At 48.1% G+C, this 23,993-nt stretch overlaps 1 protein-coding gene across 2 annotated transcripts; it reads left to right on the top strand.

Moving 5' to 3' along the window:
* The first annotated feature begins 78 nt into the window (after positions 1-78).
* On the top strand, positions 79-23,983 carry srcap (Snf2-related CREBBP activator protein). Of its 2 annotated transcripts, none has more exons than XM_086064341.1 (32): positions 79-306; positions 1,667-1,743; positions 2,382-4,633; positions 6,090-6,329; positions 6,575-6,901; positions 7,198-7,390; positions 8,104-8,273; positions 8,533-8,626; positions 9,190-9,279; positions 9,390-9,563; positions 9,640-9,851; positions 10,056-10,233; positions 10,321-10,457; positions 10,686-10,855; positions 11,092-11,421; positions 11,493-11,679; positions 12,293-12,462; positions 13,002-13,216; positions 13,463-13,678; positions 14,111-14,269; positions 14,422-14,550; positions 14,832-14,894; positions 15,595-15,836; positions 15,944-16,257; positions 16,829-17,031; positions 17,363-17,532; positions 17,720-17,916; positions 18,040-18,154; positions 18,231-18,356; positions 18,674-18,850; positions 19,007-19,090; positions 19,175-23,983. In XM_086064341.1, exons 3-32 carry the CDS (start codon positions 2,594-2,596, stop codon positions 23,156-23,158), a joined length of 11,106 nt encoding a protein of 3,701 aa, XP_085920467.1. In that variant the 5' UTR covers positions 79-306; positions 1,667-1,743; positions 2,382-2,593; the 3' UTR covers positions 23,159-23,983. The 2 variants fall into 2 exon arrangements, with proteins under 2 accessions (XP_085920467.1, XP_085920466.1); XM_086064340.1 differs by having other exon boundaries at positions 14,832-15,149.
* The last annotated feature ends 10 nt before the right edge of the window (positions 23,984-23,993 follow it).

Raw genomic sequence — 23,993 nt, 5'->3', positions numbered from 1 at the left:
GCCGACTTTTGAAGCGTCGCGCCAGTTAAGATATCGCGAGAGTTGCGTGTGTTGTGTACTTTGCGAGGAGCAGCGCCGCTCCACCATTTCGCTGCGCTAAGTCTCCTCCCCGCGACCGCTACATTCTGAGCCGAAAGACACTCTCTCCCGGTCCGTATTTTAACTTCTTCATCGAGGCCGACTGCTACCTCGTTGGGTACCGGGAGGCAGTTTGGACCGCCGGCATCACGGATTGAGTGCGATTTTACACGGATGACGACTTCTTCAGCGAGAATTTAGTAAAAGAAAACTGGTCGGAAAATTCAGGTAGGTGGGAACTTAAGATGGCGGCCGTTGAAAGGGAGGGGGCCAAAGAGGAAGTCATGAGAGACTCGAGGGGGAGCTCTGACTTACGACACAACACTAGCAAACTGCACATTGTTTCGGATTGCATCCGTAAATGGTTGTCTGGATTTAAAAGCAGCTACGACCAGACACTAAATTACGTCGTCGTGGTTTGATTCTGAGATACAATTGAAAGGTGATTATCTGACTAAAGGAGGTTCGAAATGTTCTATACTGTAATTTTGGTCGCTTCTAAAGAGCCAACAGTGGGGTAGAGCGAGCCCCCTTGAACGCCCCGTACAAAATTGTGAAATGTGTAATGAAATTTAATAACACATTTTATTTTCAATTCTACTACAGGGACAAGTAACTAGCATGTGTGATTAAAAGAAAAAAAATGAGCGGGTTTAGTTTTCGCTAAAACATTTGACCCCCGCGTACTGACGTCATGAGTGATCCCCCCATACCCCCCCATCTGTAGTACATGCACAAGCGGCTTTTAAAGGCACATTTTCAGCCGCCGTGGCCCATTTCAAAGCAACTTGTCACGTTTGAAAGCAATAATGAAAGCATTACATAACTGCGGGTGGGAATGCGGCGCCTGCGTGTCTCACGAGCGCAGCCCAAGAACTCCTGGTAGCTTGCTAGTTAGCTGCCTAATACCACCCTAGCACTGTTGTTGTACCACCCTAGCTAGCTCACCAGCTAACCGCCTTAGCCAAACCGGCATTGCGAAAACATCAAATTTAAGCCATCTTTTATGACGGGGAAAGGCGCTTTTCTTTGACTGTATTGTTTATCCACCACTGTCGCTACGTGCCTGTGCATTTCAGAGAAGCTACCAGTGTTCGTGTAGCCACCCAGTATATAAGGCAATTGGCTAAATGTAGATTCCATTGGAGATGTCTTTGTAATTAAGATCCGGCTAGTGGTGGATGGTCTTTTTTTCTTTTCTTTCTTTTCTTTTTTAAAGGGGCTCAAATGAATGAGCGAAGAGCAGCACTCTCACTCGCCGGTTTGTGGCGTGAGAGCGCGTGCTGCAGACGTCTTCCTGTGGGCGAATGCAGCAAACACAAGTTCACTTTTTTTTTTTTTTTTTTTTAACTGCTGCTGCAGGATGCACACTCCATACACACAAGCCCAGCGCACCGGAGCAGGAGCTAGCTAGCTTGCTAGTCACTCACCTCGCACCTCGTGACATATGAGATGAGATGAGATGACACTTTACCAAGCTGTCCTCTCAGTAACTTCTCACATCGTCATGTTCATGTCGCTGTACAACCGGCTCGGAGCAAATATCTCACACTAATAAAGTTCATTGTCACTGTGTTTGCTTCCCAAGAACATGTGGAGGGGACCCTAATTTCAGCATCCTGGAAGTGGAAAGCACAGAGGATCCGTGTCTCACTCCGCAGACAGGTGAGGAGCTGCCTGTGGTAAAATATTATTGAACACAAACGTGATTGAAAGTACAGCGTTCCCGCGGGTTATCCTTTGCGTCCTCACCATATCATGTTTTTTTTTAAAGATATTGTTCTTAATGGGATTTATCGGTGTACAAGCAAGTCTAAACTTCAAGTTGTACGTCTCAAATGTAGCACTGAGGTCTACTGGATGAGATCTAATGTGATTAAGAGTAAGAAGAAGGGACAAATCACACTAACTACCAGTCAGTATTGACCTGCTTAACATGTAGCTTTAGCAAAACCAGAAGTCGAGTTAGGGGATATAGTTCCCAAGATAAACAACATAGTTTTTGGGGGGTGTTTTGGGTTTGCGGATGCAGACGTCAGAGGTACCAAGTATTCCGGTAACCTAATCTTTACCGTAACCTTTACTAGAGGCAGTTGTCAATAAATACGGTCTACTGTAAAATACAAACCTCTATCGTTTAGGGTTATTTTGTGGGGTATTGTGTTAGCTGTGCTGCTTCACAAAATGTCAATGTCATGGCAAGTGGGTCTAGAATGTAAACTCAACTCAACAGCGATAAATGGAGGTTCACTGTCAATCTTGTTTCCCCCACTTTCTGAGTTGTCATTTTGTTTTTTTTCCAGGTTCAACGTGTGGCCGCAGCAGCGAGGAAGGAAGCTGCGGGGGGGCGGCAGTGCGGCAGCGAGCCTCTCCGGCTGTGGATGTGCTGGGTGGCAAGCCCCAGGCCGCACACAATGTGTCTGGGGAGTCACCTCGGCATGTCCTGCAGCCGGCCGCCGCTGCCCTTCGCCCGCTCCTTCCTTTGCCAGACAGTGTCCACTCTGCATTCCCGGTCATGGAGACCGCTCCTCCGCTCCAGATCTCCGGTGCTGCTAACGTCCGCGTCCCACAAGTCGACGGAATCAACTCGTCCAACGCTGAGGACTTTAAACCTTGTGCCCCCCTTGCCTCACATCCACAAAACACCAGCGAGCTTCGAGGGTTACATACTGTTACTAAAGAGACAAACATCTCCAATAGCAAGACGCTTCATATTAAATCTCCTCAAGCAGGCGCTGGACTGGCGGTTGGTTGGCAGGAAAGTTCGGAGTATAACTCGGAAACTAAAACACACTTGGAATTTGGCAGAGAACACACTCATGGAACTGTTGCCCCACAAGGTCAGATCTGCATCACGGCCTCATCCCTCTCAAACGCCAGCGGGCACAGTGCTACTGAACAGTCAGATCAAGCAAGCGCTTGTCAGGATTCGATGTCTGCTGCTTCGAACTGTGGTGAACACGTTAACCTGCTGCAAGCCCTCAAAGAGGTCCGGCAGGATGTTGTTAATGAGATGGGGGACGCGTCAAACAAAGCTTCTCCTCCCTCAGCTGAAACAATTGAGACTCCAAACGCAGGAGGACTTGGATCGGGTTCTCCACCTACGCAGGTGTTGCTCAACAGCACGGCGCACGCCCAGACGGAACCAAGCGACGGTTCCCCCAAGTCCTCTGCTGTCCACTCGGTGCTCGACTCGGGCCTGCTTGTATCCTTGCAGGCAGAGCCGTCTCAACAATTAACGGAAACGCCCATGATTACTGAACTGGTGCATTCTGCCGACTCCCAGGAAATCGTGGTGGTCAGCGAGGCAGCGCACCTCGGGGGCGGCTGGTCCAACGTGCACCTGAAGCAGAGTTACCTCCTGCAACGCGCCGACGGCAGCGTGTGCGAGGCCGCCATCGTCACCGAGCACACGCCGGCCGAGGCCAAGCTGTACGAGGAGAGCGTGCAGGCTGACATGGGCTTGGACGCGCAAAGCGTGGAGGTGTACCAGTTCTGCGGCTTGGTGGAGGAAGTCGGCGAGGAGACTGTGTGCGTCAGTACCAGCGTGCAGATACCTCACTCTCCGGGATATGAGGTCAACCTATTCAACGCTTTGTTGGACCCCTCCGAGGACCTGGAATCCCACCTAGAACCTTCTATCCACACTATTACTGACAGTGACACAGTCATTATATCCCAGCAGGAATGTGATCCAGACCAGGCACAGGTTTGCTCCAACAACAATGTCCACAGTCTCTCTGTTGCTGCAGTGGGACAGCACCTGATACTCGACACCAGCTCCAACCAGGTGTGTTTGCTGGAAGTGGACTCATTGACCATGGAGCAGACGCCGACACAAGTCTTGACGCCTTGTCCGCAAGTGAGCGAGGACAGACAGGAAGCGGAGGGGCGCGTTTTTCTTTCGGCGGTAAACGCTGCTAAAAGTGAGCAGAAGGAAGTTTCTGACGCCACGCCGGAGACCCGCGTTTACTCTCCTGCAGGAACCAAAGAACCTCCCTGTGAGGGTCCATCCCAGCATCCGGAGGTTTTTATCGCTCACCCTGCAGGAGGTATTAATCCAAAGCTGCTGCTCATCCAACCAAGAGCGGCTTCTCTCTTGAAAAAGACAACCTCGTTCCTAAAGCCAAGCGTGGACTCGAACCCAAAAGACAATCAGGGCACCCCGGCATCCGAAGAGCCCCTTGCTGTCGGTTCTTCACCTGCGACCAAGAGCGATGGAACAAACACAGCAGCTTCGCTTTGTAGCCAATCGGAGGCCTTAAATGTTGTAAGAGCTTCAAGCCCGACGCCTTGCGCTTTTGGCGAGGAAAGGTCTGCCACGCCGTCTTCATCCAGTGCCAAGGACCTGGCGACACAGCACGACTCCCCCTTTGAGGAGGAGGAGGAGGAGGAGGACGACGACGACGAAGAGGATGATGACGACGATGAACCCACTGGAGACATGGAGGCCTTGGATGTCGCCTCGGGACAAGTCAGCAGTGAAGATGATGGCAGCGATGACGGCGCGGAGCAACCGGAAGGAGAAACGACCACGCCAGGCTCGCCACACAAGGTAAACACATGTTATGTAGCAGCGTGGCTGTGTTGGGAATCACTCCTGATGCAGCCCTAAATAGAAAGTTTGTCATATTAGTATCAACCGACCGTGGATTCATAATGTTGCAAGTATTTGACAGCAATAACATAATTACTGGTGACAGTGTGCCCGTCGAGTGTTCCAATGCTGTTTTTCAATTGACTGATAAGTAAACTACAGTATTCCAAACAGCCTTTTATCTATCTGCTTATGTCATTATTATTTTCACGGCTGCTGTTGCTTCCACTGTCTTACCTTTTGTGATTTTTATTTTTTTAAATTAAATTCAGCAAAACAAGCATTCACTCTCACATTCACACTTATAGACAAGTTAGTTTTGAACCTGTTGTGTGTTTTTGGGATGTGGTGAAATACCTGGTGAAACTCTACACAAACATGGCGTGAACATGCAAACTCAAGTTATTCACAAGAAGGCCGGAGACCAGATTTGAACCCCGAAACTCAGAACTGCGAGGCAGACTTGCGCTCTTGTACACTGTGCTGCCCTGTGTCCTATATGTTACTGATTATTTGACCTTGGTGGAGATACAGCGAGACCACAGTGAAGTGCAATATTAAACCTGTTACAAAATACAATATTAATCATTAGTTTTTATTTTGAAATATGCGTCATGTCATGTGACACCCTTGAGCCATTTCCATGTTTTCCTGTCAATTAAGCTCTGATGCGTACGATTGTGATGACTGCATATTATTACAGAGATGAAGTCCTATTATTATTTTTTTAAGGACAAAAGCGGGATTTTCATATCGTTGCTGTCCTGTGAAAAACACTTATGTCCATTTTTATAATTTTTCTTTTTACGTTTATGGGATCATGAAACTGAATGCAGACATCCCAAAAACGTTTAAAAAAATTGGACATAAGTGTTTTTCTCGGGACAGCGACGGTAGGTTGTTTTTTTTAGAATAAAACTAAAGGCATCTTTTCCACAATAAAATGATAATTTATGAAAATAATGCAGTTAATAATTCACTTGTTAAAATTACTATCTTCCCTCCTTAAACTTGGCCTTTGATGTTGTAATATTAAGATTATCTTGGAAATAAATAGAATTTTTACCCCAACAGAACACTGTAGGTAAACTTTTTTTTCTTCTTGTCAAAATAAGGCTATTCTTGGAACAGTGCAACAATTTTTTTTGTCTAAATATATTTTTTTAAAACATCTTACTTAATGTCTATTTTCTCAAATTGGGTACGTATGGTGGTTTGGTTTAATTGGCATAAGGGGGTCCTTGGAAAAATATCTGTTTTAGTCCCGTAGGGAAAACATTTGAGAACCCCAGGTCTAGAGAGTGTTTCTTTCACGAGAATGGTAAGTACTGTGCAAATTAGTTCCACAAAGTAGTAGTGAGAAGAAATGTTTTTTTGAACTCGTCATTCATCCGTCGTCTTTGTTTGTCTGCAGTGGCTAGCAGATGGGGCCTCGCCGTCCACCTCTTCCTCCTCCTTCCTGGAACAGTCACGCAGCGGCGACTGGGCCGGTTCCCGCCGCGACAAGTTGTCGCCTCTGCGAGGACCTCATGGCAAGTTTGTGTCCCCAACCTCGTTTGGGGGTTACACTTCCTTGTGTTCTCCGCCCGATCAGTCCACCCCGCTGCGGCCACGTGGAGAACGGCGCTCCGACATGGCGGAATTGGCCAAACATGTGAGTGGACCAAACCAATGTACCATACACTCTTGCTACTTTTTTAGGTGCACAATGTAATCCAAGTCTAAACAATGGTTGAATCAAAACGTAAATGTAATTTTCAGCTTTGTGTGAGCCCAAATTTGAGTTTAAAGTGAATTTGGTCACATAACTTGGTATATTTGGAAGTCAAGGTAGTGCTTAAGTTTCCTGTTGCCAAATGTAACTGTTCTTGTGACTAAATAGTTGTGGTTGTCCCGCAGGAGGCCGACATAGAGCACCGAAGCCAGGTACTGAAGCGAGAGGGCTTTTGGTCCACCAAGCGCCTCAACCGCCTGACCGAGCCGCCGCGGCCCAAAGTGCACTGGGACTACCTTTGCGAGGAGATGCAGTGGCTGTCTGGAGACTTTGCCCAGGAGAGGCGCTGGAAAAGGGGCGTGGCCAGGAAGGTGGTCCGAATGGTGATGCGACACCACGAGGAAGTGAGGCAAAAGGAGGAAAAGGCCAAGAGAGACGAGCACGCAAAAATCCGGAGAGTTGCGTCCTCCATCGCCAAGGAAGTCCGGGCTTTTTGGAGCAGCGTGGAGAAGGTATGAGATGCCGTTGCAAAGATAATTTTTTCACACCAAGCTGTGTGGTTTGGTTCAGATTTGTCACCTTTCCAACTGTGGGCATGTGAAGCCCTTTGAGACTCTTTTGTGTTTAAGGCGCTATAAAAAACAACTTGACTTGACTTAACAGACACTGGATTTTGAAAATGTATCATTCTGTGTGTAATGTATAGCTGCAAAATTTAGCATAAAATATAGAAGGAAAAAATGACATGCAAAAATGCCAGATGTGCAAAAGGGTTACGAGAAGTTGCATCTCGTTTGTCCTGTGAAAGGTGGTGCAGTATAAGCAGCAGTCTCGGCTGGAAGAAAAGAGGAAGAAGGCTTTGGACCTTCAGCTGGACTTCATCGTCGGACAGACGGAGAAATATTCGGACCTCCTCAGCAAATCTCTGGCGCCTGCCAGTCGGCCCGAACCGGCCCCGTCACCTTCCAAGACGTCTGTGCCCGCCACCGCTGATGAAGACGGTGAGAGCTGTCTGTCACAAAAAAACAAGAAAAAGTTATTTTCAAATTGATGCAAGTTAATATAATTGTCATTTGTTTTCAAAAAGTGGAGGAGACAAAATGGAATTAAATTGGAAATATGATTTAAAACAAATTCTGAGATTTAATTCAAAGATCATATCCATCAGCCCCACGTAAAACCTTCAAACTTCTCTGTCCTTGTTGTGAAGCTGATCTCCCTCAGGGACGTTGTCATAGTTACACATCACTGACACTTTGAATAACAGAAGCAATCAATGGTTGTTTAGTGTACTGTACTGTTGATCACATGGTCATGGTCTGAGCTCTTGCGCTGCATTTTAAGATGACAGACAAAAGTGGCACAACAGGACTAGGTCTTGGCCATCAAGACCAGTCTAACCTGTTTGACTGCGCCTCCGCCGGGGCGCTATTACTCGCGCATCATTCCTGCTTCACCAGGCAGGGCAGCCTCACGTGACTCACACTTGATTGATGACGACTACATCAGCTCAGCCTGACCTTGAATGTCTAACCTTGTTCATTTCACTGATTTCATCCAATGCATTTCTGTATATACAGTGAACGTATAATTCTTAAAAACTATATCTTAAGAAATGCTTGATAAGGCCGGGTGCGACTGCGAACAAGCAACCATGATATTGTGAGGGGAAAACCATAGAGGCTAAATAAAAGGTGTATGTCCCCTCGTGCAGACCGAGACTTTGAGCCTCCGTGTGAGGAGGACGACGACGAGGAGACAATCGAGGTAGAGGAGCAGCAGGACGGTAACGACGCCGAGAGCCGCCGCAGGGAGATCGAGCTGCTGAAGGAGGAGAGCACGCTACCCCTAGACCAACTGCTCAGCACGCTGCAACGAAAGCAGGTGTAACACCCATCTATGGCCACCCGATTTTCACATTAAAAATAAATAAATAAATAAAAAGTGTATTTGTCTTTGACATACTGAAAATAAATTAAAAGCAAGTCCAAAATCTCTAGCATGGTTTAGAGCCGCAGTGGGCAAACCTTTGCAAAATGTTCTTAATAAATAGCCCTCCCCTGTTTTTAGATTAATATATCACACATTCTGAATCGGGAGTGCTTTAGTTGTTACTTAAAAACTGAATGATGGGGTCCCGCAGGACACTGTCTCGGATGAAGAATGCTCCCATGAATCGTCCTCATCAGCGGAGCAAGAAGAGGAAGATGGAGAGTTTGCTGCCAATGAAGAGGATGGTAAGATTGCTTTCAATATTTACGCCATTCTTTATTTGTCCTACATTGTGAAAGCTTTTCAAAAAGTGAAACAGTCAGTGTTGTCTAGTGCTAAATGTAGCCCATACGGGTTTTACTTGGTAGTGTTTCACATTTATCTACAGTAATTTCTGGACTATAAGCCGCTACTTTTTTCACTTACATTCGACCCTGCGGCTAATACAAAGGTGCGGCTTATCCATCACAATCCATCAGTTCACAAGACGGCGCACAATAAAGGAAGCGCAAGAGCGTCAAGCAGATCAAAACAAACCAAGTGAGCCCAAATACAGTAGGAGAGACAGAATGAGAGCGAGACAATTTGCACCCTCATTATGGGAAAAAAAGTAGCGGTAACATTAAAACATCTGCGACTTAGTCGGGTACGGCTTATATGTGTAACAAGTTCGAGGATTCCCTAAATTTAGCTAGCGCGGCTTATAGGTGGGTGCGCCTAATAGTCCAGGAGTTACTGTACTGCTAACATCAGCATTTGATAGGCCATTGGTAGTAAAGTTGATTATTTTTCTTCATATCGCTTCCAGCTGAAGATGAGGAGGACACCATAGCTGCTCAGGAGAAAGTGGAAGGAGATGTGAATCATGCAGACGAACTGGATGACTTGGCCAAAGAGGGTGTGTTTCATTTTATTTCTACTTGTCAAAAATTTAACAATGCATTAAAAAAATATATATCCATCCAATGTCTGCTTTTACATGGCAACACCTTCTTCGTCTCCATGTAGGAGACATGAGCATGGAGGAGCTCCTGGAGAAGTACAAAGGAGCATACGCCTCCGATGTTGAGGAGCCCTCTGCCTCTGGCTCCAAGGTCAGCTCAGAATGGGAGGCGTCCGGCGGCGAGGAGGAGGTGGAAAGTGATGATGAGAGTGACGTGGAAAGCAACACTTCCTCCTCGGGTATTGGCGAGATTCTCACCACGATTCAACCAACAACACTGTGCCTTGTTGATGACGAACAAGTGTGTCTTCTCAGACTCTCCAGGGGAAAGCGAAGAGGAGGAGAACAGTGAGAAAGATGAGAGCGCGGAAGAGGACGACGGTGCGGATGAAGGGATGGAGGTCTTGCTCAAGGAGGGAGATCACAGCCCGTCTTCATCAGGCTCGCGGCCGAAGAAAGAGATCAGCCACATTGCAGCCACCGCAGAGAGCTTGCAGCCCAAAGGATACACGTTGGCCACCACCAAGGTAAACTTGTGCACCGTAACTCTGTTGCGCAATAGTTTAATTATATTCATAATGTATATGTTACTGTGGCTAAAAAGTGAAGAGTGAAAAAGCACTGTGCCAAGATGCACATAAGCTTTCGCAGCAAAAAAATACACTGCTCTACATAATGAGTGCAGAAAATGAAAAATAATCATTTGAAACTCTCTTCTTTGTGTCATCAAGGTCAAGACGCCCATCCCCTTCCTACTTCATGGCACACTACGAGAGTACCAGCACATTGGACTTGATTGGCTCGTCACCATGTTTGAGAAGAAGCTGAACGGGATCCTGGCCGATGAGATGGGTCTGGGCAAGACCATCCAGACCATCGCGCTCCTGGCTCACCTCGCTTGCGAAAAAAGTAGTCGTGACTGTCGTCTCACACATTTTTTTTTTTCTCGTTAAATTATTCCTTGGGTTTTGCTGATGGTTCACGTCTTGCGTGCAGGTAACTGGGGCCCTCACCTCATCATCGTGCCCACCAGTGTCATGTTAAACTGGGAGATGGAGCTGAAGCGCTGGTGTCCCGGATTTAAAATCCTCACCTACTTTGGCAGTCAAAAGGAGAGGAAGCTGAAGAGACAGGTAAGGACTTTTGCAGATGTCTTAGTTAACATATTTGTAACATCATATCAGAGCTTTAAATGACCCAAATAGGAGTAATAGGTGTGTTTGTTATATTGGTGCATCGATCCCCACATGTAGGTACGGACTTCTTTTGAATATATGATTTATTGCAAATTATTTTGTGGACCCCGAGGGGACTTCCATTTCGAGTACCACTGTTCTAACCGCTTCTGTTTTCCTCGACAGGGTTGGACTAAGCCCAACGCTTTCCACGTTTGCATCACATCTTACAAGCTGGTGCTGCAGGATCACCAGGCCTTCCGACGCAAGTCTTGGCGCTACCTGATCCTCGACGAGGCGCAGAACATTAAAAACTTCAAGTCGCAACGCTGGCAGAGCCTGCTAAACTTCAACAGGTCTCTACAGCTTTCTGAATGTGAACTATTACGATTAGTGTCATGGAGGCATATTGACAGTTTTACATCATGATGTTTTACATCCTCTTTTTTTTTTTTTTTTTTAAGGAAGTCACAAATTGGATGACTTGTTTAACGCTGCATTTATTTTCTTATTTTTGACAGTGCCCTTGAGTTTGACATTTGACAGTTGAATTAGTCAAGCTAAAGGATTGGCTTTGTCGTCTGAATTTCAGCCACAGGCGTCTGCTGCTGACCGGAACTCCTCTGCAGAACAGCCTGATGGAGCTGTGGTCTCTGATGCACTTCCTGATGCCGCACGTCTTCCAGTCACACCGCGAGTTCAAGGAGTGGTTCTCCAACCCGCTGACGGGCATGATCGAGGGCAGCCAGGAGTACAACGAGGGCCTGGTCAAGAGGCTCCACAAAGTTCTCAGGCCCTTCCTGCTCAGGAGGATCAAGGCCGACGTGGAGAAGCAGATGCCAAAGAAGTACGAGCATGTGGTGCGCTGCCGCCTCTCCAAGAGGCAGCGTTTCCTCTACGATGACTTCATGGCGCAGGCCTCGTGAGTAAAATGCATTTTAGGACATTTTTGTCTTTCTGTAGACTCGCTTCTAAACGTCTGTTTATTCTCAGGACCAAGGAGACCCTGGCTAGCGGGCACTTCATGTCAGTCATCAACATCCTGATGCAGCTCCGGAAAGTGTGCAACCACCCCAACCTGTTCGACCCTCGACCCATCCAGTCGCCCTTCATCACTAAGCCAATTGTTTTCAATACCGCCTCCCTGGTGCTGGACGCCCTGGAGGTGCATCCTCTCAAGGTTAGCATCCCCAAAGCCAGTATTTCCCAACCTTCATTGAGCAAGGGACATAATTGACATTGGAAACATTACATAGCACACCTACAAATTAAAAATCCCGATTCACAGATAAGTTTTTATTTATTAAATTTTTTTATTGGAACCTATGCTCTCTTATGCAATTTTTGTGATCAGGCTAAAGCACCTGTCTAATGTAAAAGTAGTGCTTTGGTGTCTTCTTGTGACATCTTGGTGTCAGGAAACTTGAAATGCAGGGATAGTGGTCTTTTGCCACCACCTGACCTTTTTGGAAGGGCGTCAGTTACTCACAGATTTTCACGTATTGTTCAAAGGGTTCTTCGCCGCTATTTTCCTCATCTCAATTTACTCTCACAGTTGCTTAGTCAGTGTGAAATTTGGGCATGTTTGGTTGAACATAAAGTTAGTCTAGTTTAGTTATAAATAATTTTCGTGACAATAAAAGGAGGTGGGTGGTGGTAGTTAAATTGAATATATCCCACAACACACTTAAGAACGGTGTTCTGTGGTTGGGAATTACTGCCCGAAACATATAAATGATGTCACATTTTCACAGCTGTTTTTCTTTCTTTCTTTTTCTTTAATCCTCATGCAGCGCTGTGACCTTTCCATGTTCAATCTCATTGGAATGGAAGGCCGTATGACTCGCTACCAGGCGGATGTCTTCGTACCAAAACACAAAGTCAGTCGCCAGCTCATCCAGGAGATTATGGAGTCTCCCGTACCCCTGCCAAGACCCCGAGCAATCCGCATGAAAGTTGACAGGTACATAATTATGTTTGGAACAAAGCAGCGTTTTCCCTGCATATTAAAATTTGGAGTCAGCTGCCTCTACCTCATTTCAGGCGGCCTCCGGCTCTCAAAGCTCTGACATCATGAAAACTGCTATCTGACCCCTGTTGCAATGTTTGAGGCAGCACAGTATTGAAAACAGTTGTAGGTGAAAAGTCACGAATTTCCCAAATTCTCCAGACAGATTGTATTTTTTACTAAAAAAAAAAGTCAGGCGATTTTATGGATTTTGAAATGGATAAATATTGTTTCTTTTGTAAGCAAAAAAACATATCTTTAACAAGCCTTCCACTTTATTTTTAACTTCAGAGATGCCTTCAGAAAAAAGTTTTTTTTTTTCCAAGGCAAATGTTGAAAAAAGTTAGGATTCATGCTATTGATGAAATGTGCACATTTGTAAGGTTTCAAATACAAATCAGCAAAATAAGATTTGTACATCCTCTGCCTCAATTTCGGCCAGGAACAACTCTTGAGAGGTGATGCTGCTGACTTGATGATGTCTCATGTTTCAGGATGCCCCACCCGCCTCCTAAAGGCGACAACCGCTCTGCGGCGCAGACACACAAACCCACCTGCTCGGTGCCGCCTGCAGCTCAGACGCCCAAACCTCTGAGCCCAGAAGCTGCAGCAACACCTGCACCTGTGCCCACGCCTCAGTCTACATCGTCACCCACACCTGCACCCCCCTCTGCGCCTGCACCCCTGCCTGCGCCTGCTGTTCAACAAGGTATGTGATGTCACATTTACTCTTTCCAGCTATTTTGTGCATTCACACATAACATCCAATTATGTTGGTCCGAACCAGTATGAAATGAGTTTTCCAAAAGTAACTCATTCTTCCATATTTATCTTCATTTATTCTTTATTTCAGAATTTTAATTAAATCTACGTCATTTAAGTTCAGCATTCACACTCAAATTCTACAGAAAATTGCATTCTTTCGTCTTGAATTGCTTTTTTCCCCCCATTATAGTGATGTGTTCGGTGACAACCACACCCCCTCCCCGTACCTATCTACCGCCTGGTGCTCAAACGGCCGTGAGATCCAGCACTCCCAAGCAAGTACTAACTGTGCGTCCTCCCCCTGCTCCGTGCACCACCGCCATCCCCGCTCACCCGACTCCCAACCCCGGCAGCATCATGCCACAAAGGGTGCTGCTCAGTCCAGACATGCAAGCCAGGCTGCCTTGTAAGTTCTTCACTTTTATTCAAGCTTATTCTGCCATTTAAAAAAAATAAGATGTCAAGTCGACACCTTCTTAAAATAATCGCTTAAGTAATGTTTTCAGATTTTTCAGGACAAACAAAAAAAGTAACCATTTGCACCATGAGGAGATGATTTTGACAAAAAATAATAATTTTTGCAAAAAAAATGTCTTGGGCAATTATTTTAAGAGGTTGACTAAGTGTACATTATCTCCCCACTCCCAGTTGATGTCTACCGTAAAACTGGCACATAAAACAAGATTATGCAAATTAGTAAATTAACCATGTATATTTACACAACAAATTTTTAACCAAGCATTTATTGTTGTCCCATGAAAATTTACAGTACAATAAAATAATGTGGGAATGGTTTAATAGCCTTGGTTTAAATAATAATTTCCTTGTCTGTACCAAGCTGGTGAGGTGGTGAGCATAGCCCAGCTTGCCTCCTTAGCGGGGCGCCCGGTGTCGTCGTGCCAGGGCAGTAAACCAGTCACCTTCCAGCTGCAGGGCAATAAGCTGACCCTCTCAGGAGCGCCCATACACCAGGCACCGACCCCACGTCCTGTACAAGGTATGTTGTTTGTGCACCGTTCGCAACTTCAATACATCATATGTCAGTACCATTGTAAATTTAGGATGCCCTGTCTTTTTTTTTTAATTGTCTATGGTCTGCTTTTTATTCTTAACCTGCAAATTGAAAATGACTGACTTTGTGCCCTGCAGGCAATGTGATGCACCTCTTGTCCAGCGGGGGGCAGCATCATCTCATCAGCCAGCCTGCCCAGGTGACTGTCCAAAGCTCGGCTGCTGCACCCTCTGCCCACCGACTTACTCCCAGTGCTTCCTCTCAAGGTGTCTGCTCCTTCTTTTTGTCCAAGGACCTTACACGATTATTTTTTTTACCCCAATGAATGAAAAAGTTGCGCTTTTTAATTATTATTTTTTAAAGACAGTAATAATGTTACGATAACTAAATGTTACGATAACTAATTCATATTTTTAGAGAAAACAAATATATTATGAGAGTTAGGTAACATATATATATATTTTTTTTTTGTAAAACAAGTTTACATCTTCATAATTTGTTTACATGTTGCTGCAAATACTAAATATTTTCTATCGTTTCTCATCAGTGTCGCCTTCCCCCATGGTGAGCAGCCCCGGGGTGGTGAAGATCGTCGTGCGTCAGGCAGCAGGCAAGGAGGGGGGCCCCGTGCCCACCCTGGCCGTGGCCCCGTCCCCTCGCGTGGCTTCCTTGCACCCCCACCCAAACGCAACCCCTGTCCGAATCGCGGCCCCTCAGCAGGTCGCCCAGCGCACCCCTGGTCCTGCCACCGCCCACTACACTCTAGCCCCCCCTAGAACTCCCAGCACCACCCTCAACCAAGCCCAGCCCCTGGTTCCCATCCTCAAAATAGTGCCGCCTCCTGCGCCTTGCACAGAGCAGCCAGGTGAGAGTACTTGAGTTTTTGTCTGTCAATAAGGTGTGCATGAGCAGAAGTGGATCAGAACCAGACTTGGGGGACTCGAGCTACATGAGGCCAATTTTTAGGGCTTATTTTGCTCAAACTCATGAATTACTCAGCTTGAGTTAGATTTATTATTTATGACAAATGACATTATTTGAAAAGCAACTAACCCAACTAATGACTTGACACGAAATGGAGTCGGGACTGGACTTGCTTGATTTAAAGAAAGAAAAAATTGTGTCTCATTAACTTTGCACTTCCTTGAAATGTTAAGGTTAAGACATGAGATTTATAACTTGCACATAGTTGACTGACTCCCACCTGGCAACTGATTTTCAATCCTCTATCCCTCCTCACTGTCCCACTCCCCTTTAATTTGACTACTGAGTATCTCCAGTCGTGATAATGTCTTGGCTTTCCTCTTCAGCTCCAGCACAGGCCTCGACGTCGTTCGCTGCATCCAAGCTGGCTGCTCATGTTGGTACCAGCACCGAAAGCCGTACCACAACCACCACTGCCACTACTACCACCACAGCTGTCGCTAGCACCAGTCAGGCTGCCTTTGCAGTAAAGGAAAAAGCCAGCGCGGCAAAACCCAGTGCTGCCCTCAAGGCCCATTTTCCACCCAGGAGAAGGCCTCGACCGCTTCCTCGCTCTCCTTTTTACAGTGTAAGTTTATACAAATTTAAAACGATGTCATAGTAAAACCTGAAAAATTTCATTTAGATTCTGTCCTCACTCTTTATTTATAATCCCCCCTCTCCCCCACCTGTCAGCCATCACTGGGCGAAGCCTTTAAGAAGGAGCGTGACAGCAAATTGGACTTCATCTTCAGGGTCAACGAGCACCACTCCGCTGCAAAGCCCATGTTCGGCAAGGAAGTACTGGATTTCCTGACATTCCTGCCCGGCCCCCGACCCTCGCCCGCCGCCTTACGGGCTGCCGAGGCCGAGTGGAGGCGTTCGGGCCACGGCAGTTGTTTGGTGTCACAGTGGCAACACATGCGCAACTTGAGTCACAGTTACTCGGTGGGAAATTCCATCCACAGTATTGAGGAGAGGTTAATGCTGCTCTCAGACGTCGTGGACCGGTAGGTTTCGAATCCTTGATTGTTTGACTTGGATAGCATGTTGCAAGTGAATTCTCTAAAACAAATGTTTTCACAATACCAATTCTGACTATGATGCTATTCATGCATAAAGCATTTTGATATTGATACCAAATTGTTACAATGGCAAACATCAGCCAAAGTGATGAAATCTTAAATGATAGAACATGGAACATCAAATTCATCAATTCAAAAACATATGAGATAGTTGAGGAAAATTATGTTCCTTCTTGATGAAATAAACATTTGACGCCATCTTAGCTATTATACATTGAAAAACAAAAATACAATTTTCAACTGCCCCGCCCAAATTTCCATCTCAAGTGCCGTCTGCACCAGGACTGGACTCATTTTGTATTTGACATTTTCCCACGTTCAATAAAGGCTAATAGTGCATCGGTGCACATGCAAGGGCATTTCACTACATTAATTACTCCCATTTTATTTTATTTTATTCACCTGAAGCTTGCTTGCAATCCACCAAGCGACAGCTCGTAACTTGAAAAACATGCTTGTCCAGTAGAAAAGTACAAATTGTGCTCTTTATTGTCAGGTTTACATTTGCCATCCCGCCAGTAGAGGCTGCTCGCATCACAATGCACTGCTGCCACCCTCCTCCCTCTCTGAGCCATAAGGAGGCAACGTTCTCCTCTGCGCTCTCGGCCCACGTGGCGCCGCTCACTCGCAGCCTCCATCGCATCCAGTGCTACATGAGGACCCAGTTCCCAGATCTAAGGCTTATACAGTATGATTGTGGTAAGAAGCATCTTCTTTTTTTTTTTTTTTGCATAGTTCGGAATATACTACAAGTTTAGGGATATTGAGTTTTTTAGGCATTTCTATCAACAAGGTAAATTTGAGTCAGAACATTCTAATTTCGTCTTCTTCTTCTTCCTTTGTATCTGGAGAAATAAAGCAAATCAATCCCAGAAGGAAGAAAAAACAAGAAGTGAAGCTTATTTTGACATTTTAAACACTTTCGAGAACCAAGCTATTTAAAATCCAAGATCTTACATTATGGCATGAAGGTTGAGTACTTTCTACAGTCATTTTCCTGACTTTGTACCTTGGTTTTGTTTTCCTTCAGGGAAATTGCAGACCCTCCACCTGCTCTTACGAAAACTGAAGACGGGCGGCCACCGAGTGCTGATCTTTACACAGATGACGCGTATGTTGGACATCTTGGAGCAGTTCCTCAATTATCACGGACACATCTACTTGCGGCTAGACGGCAGCACCCGGGTGGAGCAGAGACAGGTTGGTCCTCATGTTTATCAGAGGTGGGGACTGAAGTTGACGATTCCAGGCAATTTTTGCTTGAGCGAAACTGAAAGCATTGATCAGTTTATTTCAACTTGAGACAGACTGACTTGTATATTTATGACTTTTTCTCACCTCTGATGTGTTTGTGGACACAAGTTCTGACGTTCACATTCCCTCCTAGGCCTTGATGGAGCGCTTCAACGCCGATCGCCGGATATTCTGCTTCATTTTGTCGACTCGCAGCGGAGGCGTGGGAGTAAACTTGACGGGTGCCGACACGGTTGTGTTTTATGACAGCGACTGGAACCCCACCATGGACGCTCAGGCCCAGGATCGATGCCACCGCATTGGACAGACCAGAGACGTCCACATCTACAGGTAGGTGTTGTCGTCACAGTATGGCCAAGCTCAAATCTCGCCGTGCTATTCTCAGTCTTCCTTCCAAATACTAAGAAAACGCATGTTCGCTTCATGAAACATTCTCCATCTGCTCGTCTTCAGGCTAATCAGCGAACGCACTGTGGAGGAGAACATTCTGAAAAAAGCCAACCAGAAGAGGATGCTGGGCGATATGGCCATCGAAGGAGGAAACTTCACCACTGCCTTCTTCAAAGAGGTAAAAGTTCTTGCCCACGTAACCGATGAAACCCCTTCTGAAAAGCTTCTAAATGTTGTGTTCCGTTGTTCCTCAGCAAACTATCCGTGAGCTGTTTGACGTCAACGAAAGTGAGCGGAGGGAGCCGGCTGTGGAAGTGTCCATTCCTCACGCCGAGGATGAGGAAGCCGGCAACAAGCAGAGCACCGTCATTCTGGAGCAGGTTAGATCACTGACTCTTAGCTATAGGAGCGCCACCTTGAGGACAAGCGGAGTGGTATAACTGACTACATCGGAGGTTTCCAAACTACGACCCTTAACAGATTTGTGAACAATATTTTAGACCACCTCATAATGCAATACAGTGTAAATATTTAAAGAGGCTCTGAGCCAATGTGGACAACTAAAGTTGGGCCCCTGAGGTCAAAAAGGGTTAGATGATCCTCACGTAAGCAAATAGTTGGCTTGCTTCTTTTTAAAATGTTCTATAAATAAAGTTGAGCTGACTCTATTGACTGAATTGGCACAACCATCTTGCAGGCGCTCTGTCGCGCGGAAGACGAGGAGGACATTGTGGCCGCCTCTCAGGCCAAAGCCGAGCAGGTGGCAGAGCTGGCCGAGTTCAACGAGAACATTCCACTGGATGACGCGGGCGAGCAGGAAGAAGTGGAGGAGCTCTCAAAGGCGGAGCAGGAAATAGCCGCACTGGTGGAACAGGTGAGCTGCTGATTTGCACTAGTGGTTCTCAGTTTTATTCTCATAATAAAAAGCCTCTGTTTTTCCTCTTTGAAAAATGTTTGGGTAACATTATGATACCACTGTTTTACTTCTCTTCTTAAACATCATAAATAATATCCTCTTTCATATTCATAGCTCACTCCTATCGAGCGCTATGCCATGAACTTCCTGGAAGCTTCCTTAGAAGACGTCTGCAAAGAAGAACTGAAACAAGCTGAGGTAAGTCTTGGCAGCATTGCCTCCCAGGATTTGATTTTGAAACCCTCAAACAAGAGTGTCTACATGTGATTTTTTTCTGTTTAGGAACAAGTAGAGGCTGCCAGAAAGGGTTTAGACCAGGCCAAGGAGGGGGGCCTTAGGCTGCACGCGTCCTCTGATGAAGATGAGGTTTTGTCGGCTCAAGCCTCTGTGGAGCCTGCTCAGCCTGCTCCCGCACGACGCGGGCGCAAGCCCAAGGACAAGGACAAAGTGAAGGTCGTCACCTCCACAAGGACTAGCGGTCGTCTGCGTGGGGCCTCGCCAGAAACTGAACCTGAGCCCACAACGCATAAGGAAGTGCCTGCCCGTGCTAGTCTAAGAGGACGCGGTGCCGCCAAAGACTCTAGTAACTCGTCTCACGTAGACCCTCCAAAGACCTCGACAACCAAGCTGCAGGATCCCTCCAAATGTTCCAAAGCCTCATCGTCTCCCGCCAGAGACCAGCAGGCTGTTATAATCAAGCCTCCGGCCGGTCCAGTGCCTTCCTCTCCATCAACATTGTCCCCTGGAGGGAAGCAGCAGAGTGCGGCTGAGACCCCCAAGAGAAGCAACGAGGACAGCAGGACTTCTGAGTCCCCGCTAGAATCCGTCGGTCTGGTGGACCGTCAAGCAAAAGATGATGAGGCTAAAGACCAAAGCGCCACGTCTCCACCCTCCACCAGCTGTCGCTCACCTCGCAAGCGCCAGTCCGCTGACGGCGAAGTCCTGAAGGGCCTTGTGGACGATTTGCCGTCAGCCAAAGTCCTGCGGAAGCTTCCGGGTCGGCTCGTCACTGTGGTGGAGGATAAAGAGCCGAGGAAGAAGAGGTGGCGAGGACCTGGAGCGGGAGCGTCTTCAGAGGAGGCGTCGGTAGAGGAGAACTCAAGTGAGGAGCCAATTAAAGACGCTCAATTGTTGGTCCCTGACAGCAGCTCTAAAGACACTTTGACTAAATCTTGTCAAGACCAAGACTCTACCCAGAGTCCACCTGTGCACCTTCAGCCCGTCAGAGCTTATCCTCCATATTCTCCTCCCCATCTGTCTCCGGACATGCCCGTGTTGAGGAATCTTCCGGTCCGCCGCAGGCTGGAAACTGAATCTCGCATGGCGGCTCAGCTTGGAGAGCAGCTGCATGCGGGTCGAGGAAGGACCCAGCACAAGAAATCGGACTCTCCGTTGAGCAAAGAGACCTCTCCCGCTTCCCCCGAAGCCAGTGTCAATTCCTTGGAGACGCCCATGAAAAGAAAGAGGGGCCGGCCCCCTAAGTGTCCCCCAAAGTTGCCTGATCTCAACAACTCCGCGTCTCCTCCTCCCACACAACCCGTCTCACCGTGTGAGGACGGAAGCCTTTCCCCGAAACGCAAGCGGGGTCGTCCCCGCAAAGACTCAGTGAATACTCCAGACTTTGTTTTTTATGGGCACAAATCTAACAAAGTGACCCCAGCTGCGGATGTTTCCAGTCAATCCAATCCTGATCCACTGAAGGCAGAGAACACGGATCAGGACTTCACGTCTGCCAATGCTGAGGAAACGGACTTAAAGACTGTAGAGTCTGCATTGCCGACAACACACACAAATGAAACGTCAATTTCAACAGTCCAAGCTGATACCGCACCCGAACCTCAGGTAGCCTCCCCTGATCCTGTCTCCATCCCATCTTTGGACCAAGATACAAGGTTGGCGACACCAAACCCGGTTCCCACTATCCTGATCCCTGAAAGTACCACAAGTCTATCACCACCTGTCAGCCCCGTCTTGCCACCTCCCCCCGCACCAGAGTTTTCTAGACCTTCTGATGCTCCATCTGAGCCGTCACCAGAACTGGACTCTGCCAAGACCTCCACTGCTGTGAAACCAGATGCTGGCCCTATTTCACCATCACCACCATCAACGGTGCAGACGGCACCAACTTCAGAACCGGACACCGCCATTTCATCAGCCTTGGAGATCACGGAGGAATCCGCTGAACCTCCTGCAGTTACTGATCCTCCAGTCAACACTACAGAAACCCTCAACCCCGATTCAGCTCGTTCTAAAGACACAGAAGCAGATCTGACTGAGCATATGTCGGAGCAGTCAAACACCAGCGATCCCACGTCGGCCCCGATTGTCACGGCCTGTGTACTTGACGCACAGCCTCCTGAGGAACCGTCAACAACTGAGCCACTTGCGAACACGAGCTCGCCAACATCTGCTCCACTTTCTCCAACCACTCCTCCGTTAGCAACGACCACCGTGGATGCAACACACACTGACACGGTCACGTCAACATCTGCTGTCTTCTCAGAGGATTGCACTACTGCTGCTTCACTTAACTCTGAATTAGTCACTCCATTGTCAACCACAAGTAGCCCCCCAGCCAACCAAGAACCGACGAGCACGGCCCACACAGATGTACCAACCACGTCGGCAATGACAACTTCTCAGACATCTCTGGTCACCTCTTTACAAACCTTATGTGCTGCTGCTTCCTCCAACCAAGAGTCCGCAGAGACCCCTCCTAGCACAGAATCAAACCCACCCCTGTCTGAAAAAGATCTAGACCAGACGACTCAGATAGAAGTGGATGGCGTTCAGGCTGAAGAGGACACACAGCTGGATGTCAAACAAAAAATGGTGGCAACTTCTGCTGAGGCCAAACCCGTCGAGAAAGAAAACGAGGCAGAAGGAGACAAAGGTGCCTCCGCTCCCGAGGAGGAAGTCAAGCAACCCCTCGAGGGTCTCAGGACTCTCATCCAGAAACGAACTCTCAGCCGTCAGAGCAGCCAGGAGTCGGCTTGCTCGTCGTCGCCCTCGTCCGGCTGCTCCACGTCCACCCTCACTCGTCACGCTCACCACAAGAGGACGTACGAGAACCGACATCCTACCAAGAGGCGGCGAGTGGACGTCACCTCAGACGCGGCGACGGCAGACCAGCCGGAAGAGGACGAGAGCAAGAGGGACCTCGCTGCTACTTCGTCTCAAAGGAGATCTCGTTCATCGTCCTCCTGCGACTCAGACGAGGAGAGGGGGAAGGAGCGCCGTTTAACTCGCCAGCTGCAAGACCGGGACCAGAACCAAGACGAAGCCAAGGAACAGAGCGGCAACCGTCGGGGGAGGAAGCCTGCCCTCAGCTCCGACAGCAACGCCAACACATCCACCGGCGGCGACTCTGGAAGTGACTCGTCGTCTGCGAGGATCACAAGAAGATTAGCGGGGTCCTCCCGAGACAAGAAAGCGCCCATAAACCGCGTGCCCCCACAGCCCCCGGAGCCCGAAGTCTTGGGCAAGCGGTGCTCGGCACTCAACGCAGCCGCCAAGCTTCTCGCCATGAAAGGAAGGGTGGACACCCCTGGTCACACTCCTCGCAGGGACCCTGCTGCTAAAGCTGCATCATCTCCTGACCAAAAGAACCAAAAATCCAAAAGTAAAACTGTCCCAGCTTCTCCTCAGAGCAATTCTGTTACCAAAAGTAAAAATGACAGCAAACCCTTGTCGCCCAATCAGGCGAGTCGCCCCGTCTCACGCTCCACCAGGCAGTGCCCGGGTTCCCTCGTGCCCCCCCTGGTGGGACCTGAATACAAGAGGCCCAAAGCGGAGGAAAAGGATGCCGGCAGTCAAAAGGTGGCAAAGGCAAAAGAGCGTGACAGGGAGGTGGCGCAAGGCCGGAGTGCCTGCAGTAGCGACGGCGAGTTGGATGGCGAGCGGCCGGATAGCGGCCGGTCGGACAACAGCGGCGGCGGAACAGACGCTGGGCGGCTACAAAGTAGCCGGAGTCGTAGCAGCAGCGACAGCAGCCGGCGTGACCACAGCGTCAGTTCCCAGAACACGGACCGCAAGGGGGCCAGCTCTCGTGCCGCCTCCTCCGGCAGCGACCGAGACCGCAGCACCGAGCGAGGCGGCAGAGACCAGAAGGCCGCGCGGAAGCCTCAGAAGCTGCCGGAGGAGGCGGCCGAAGGCACGCCAGACCGCATCCTGAGGAGTGTGGCGGCGGCAGCGGCCGTCCAGGCCCGGTCGCCGGCGGCCAGCACGCGGTCTTCGGCCAACCAACATCGCCACAACAAGACATGAGCGCCGGAGCCCTAGAACGTGAGGTGTCGTCGCAGAGCGCGTCTGGACCTTCGGGGTTACCGCACAAGCCCAGGGACCTCCCGGCGTCTTGGGCCCCCTCCCCCTCCTTTACACGCGAAGCTGACCGGGGGGCGGCTCAGGGGGGCCGGACTGGGTAGAAGAGATCCACGTGTGAACAGGCTGGGCGGCCGAGTGGTGGTGAAACGTGGATGTGGTGTACTGTCATCATTTCAGGGCTGAAGAGAAGTTTGGCAGAGATGGTTGCTAGTTGGAGCTTCTCTGCTTTCTCTCGGTTCTTCTTATTTGCACAGCTCACTTCTTTTTCTTTCTTCCATTAATCAGTTTTCATCTCATCACAGCAAAGATGTGATGTGGTCCCAGCGGCCCCGAGGCAAAGTTACTGTAGTGTTTCTAGTGCGTCAGTGCCTCTTGGGCCTTGTGGAAGGGTTCGGACCTGAGTTTGCCTTGTGAAGCACTCTGGAGTGTTGAGCTTTTCTCTCTTGTGAAGAAAAGACCCCTCCCCCCCCCAAAAAAAAAAATTAAATGAAAAGAGAAACTTCTGTGTTACCAAATTGTTTTACTTGTCAGTCTTTGTTCTGTAAAATATAAACAGGGACAAAATGTATGAATGAAGCGGTCCACAGATGGTGACCAGCAATTAATTTCCTTTCGGGTGTGGGATTGAGGGTGGGCGGGTTCGTTTGGTTCCGGTGATGGTCTCTTTTTTTCCGGTTTGTTGCATTCCTTCAATCCCTTGTAATAATTCCACATTGTTTTACTTGAACGATTAAGACAGTTACTATTGAATAAAAAGACCAAAAATTATTTTTGGGGG

This window comes from Leptonotus elevatus, chromosome 20 (genome assembly GCF_054856555.1).
Source record: "Leptonotus elevatus isolate MCC_2025b chromosome 20, RoL_Lele_1.0, whole genome shotgun sequence".
Classification (NCBI taxonomy): domain Eukaryota; kingdom Metazoa; phylum Chordata; class Actinopteri; order Syngnathiformes; family Syngnathidae; genus Leptonotus; species Leptonotus elevatus.
Note: the sequence above shows the minus strand (reverse complement) of the source record. Positions and strands in the feature narration are given on the sequence as shown.

Bases quoted from the DNA above. Each gene is read 5' to 3' on its own strand.
- srcap (XM_086064340.1), top strand. From the start codon at position 2,594: ATGGAGACCGCTCCTCCGCTCCAGATCTCCGGTGCTGCTAACGTCCGC. The intron at 13,217-13,462 runs GTATGTGATGTC...CCCCCATTATAG, and splicing joins TGCGCCTGCTGTTCAACAAG to TGATGTGTTCGGTGACAACC. The intron at 17,533-17,719 runs GTTGGTCCTCAT...ATTCCCTCCTAG, and splicing joins CCCGGGTGGAGCAGAGACAG to GCCTTGATGGAGCGCTTCAA.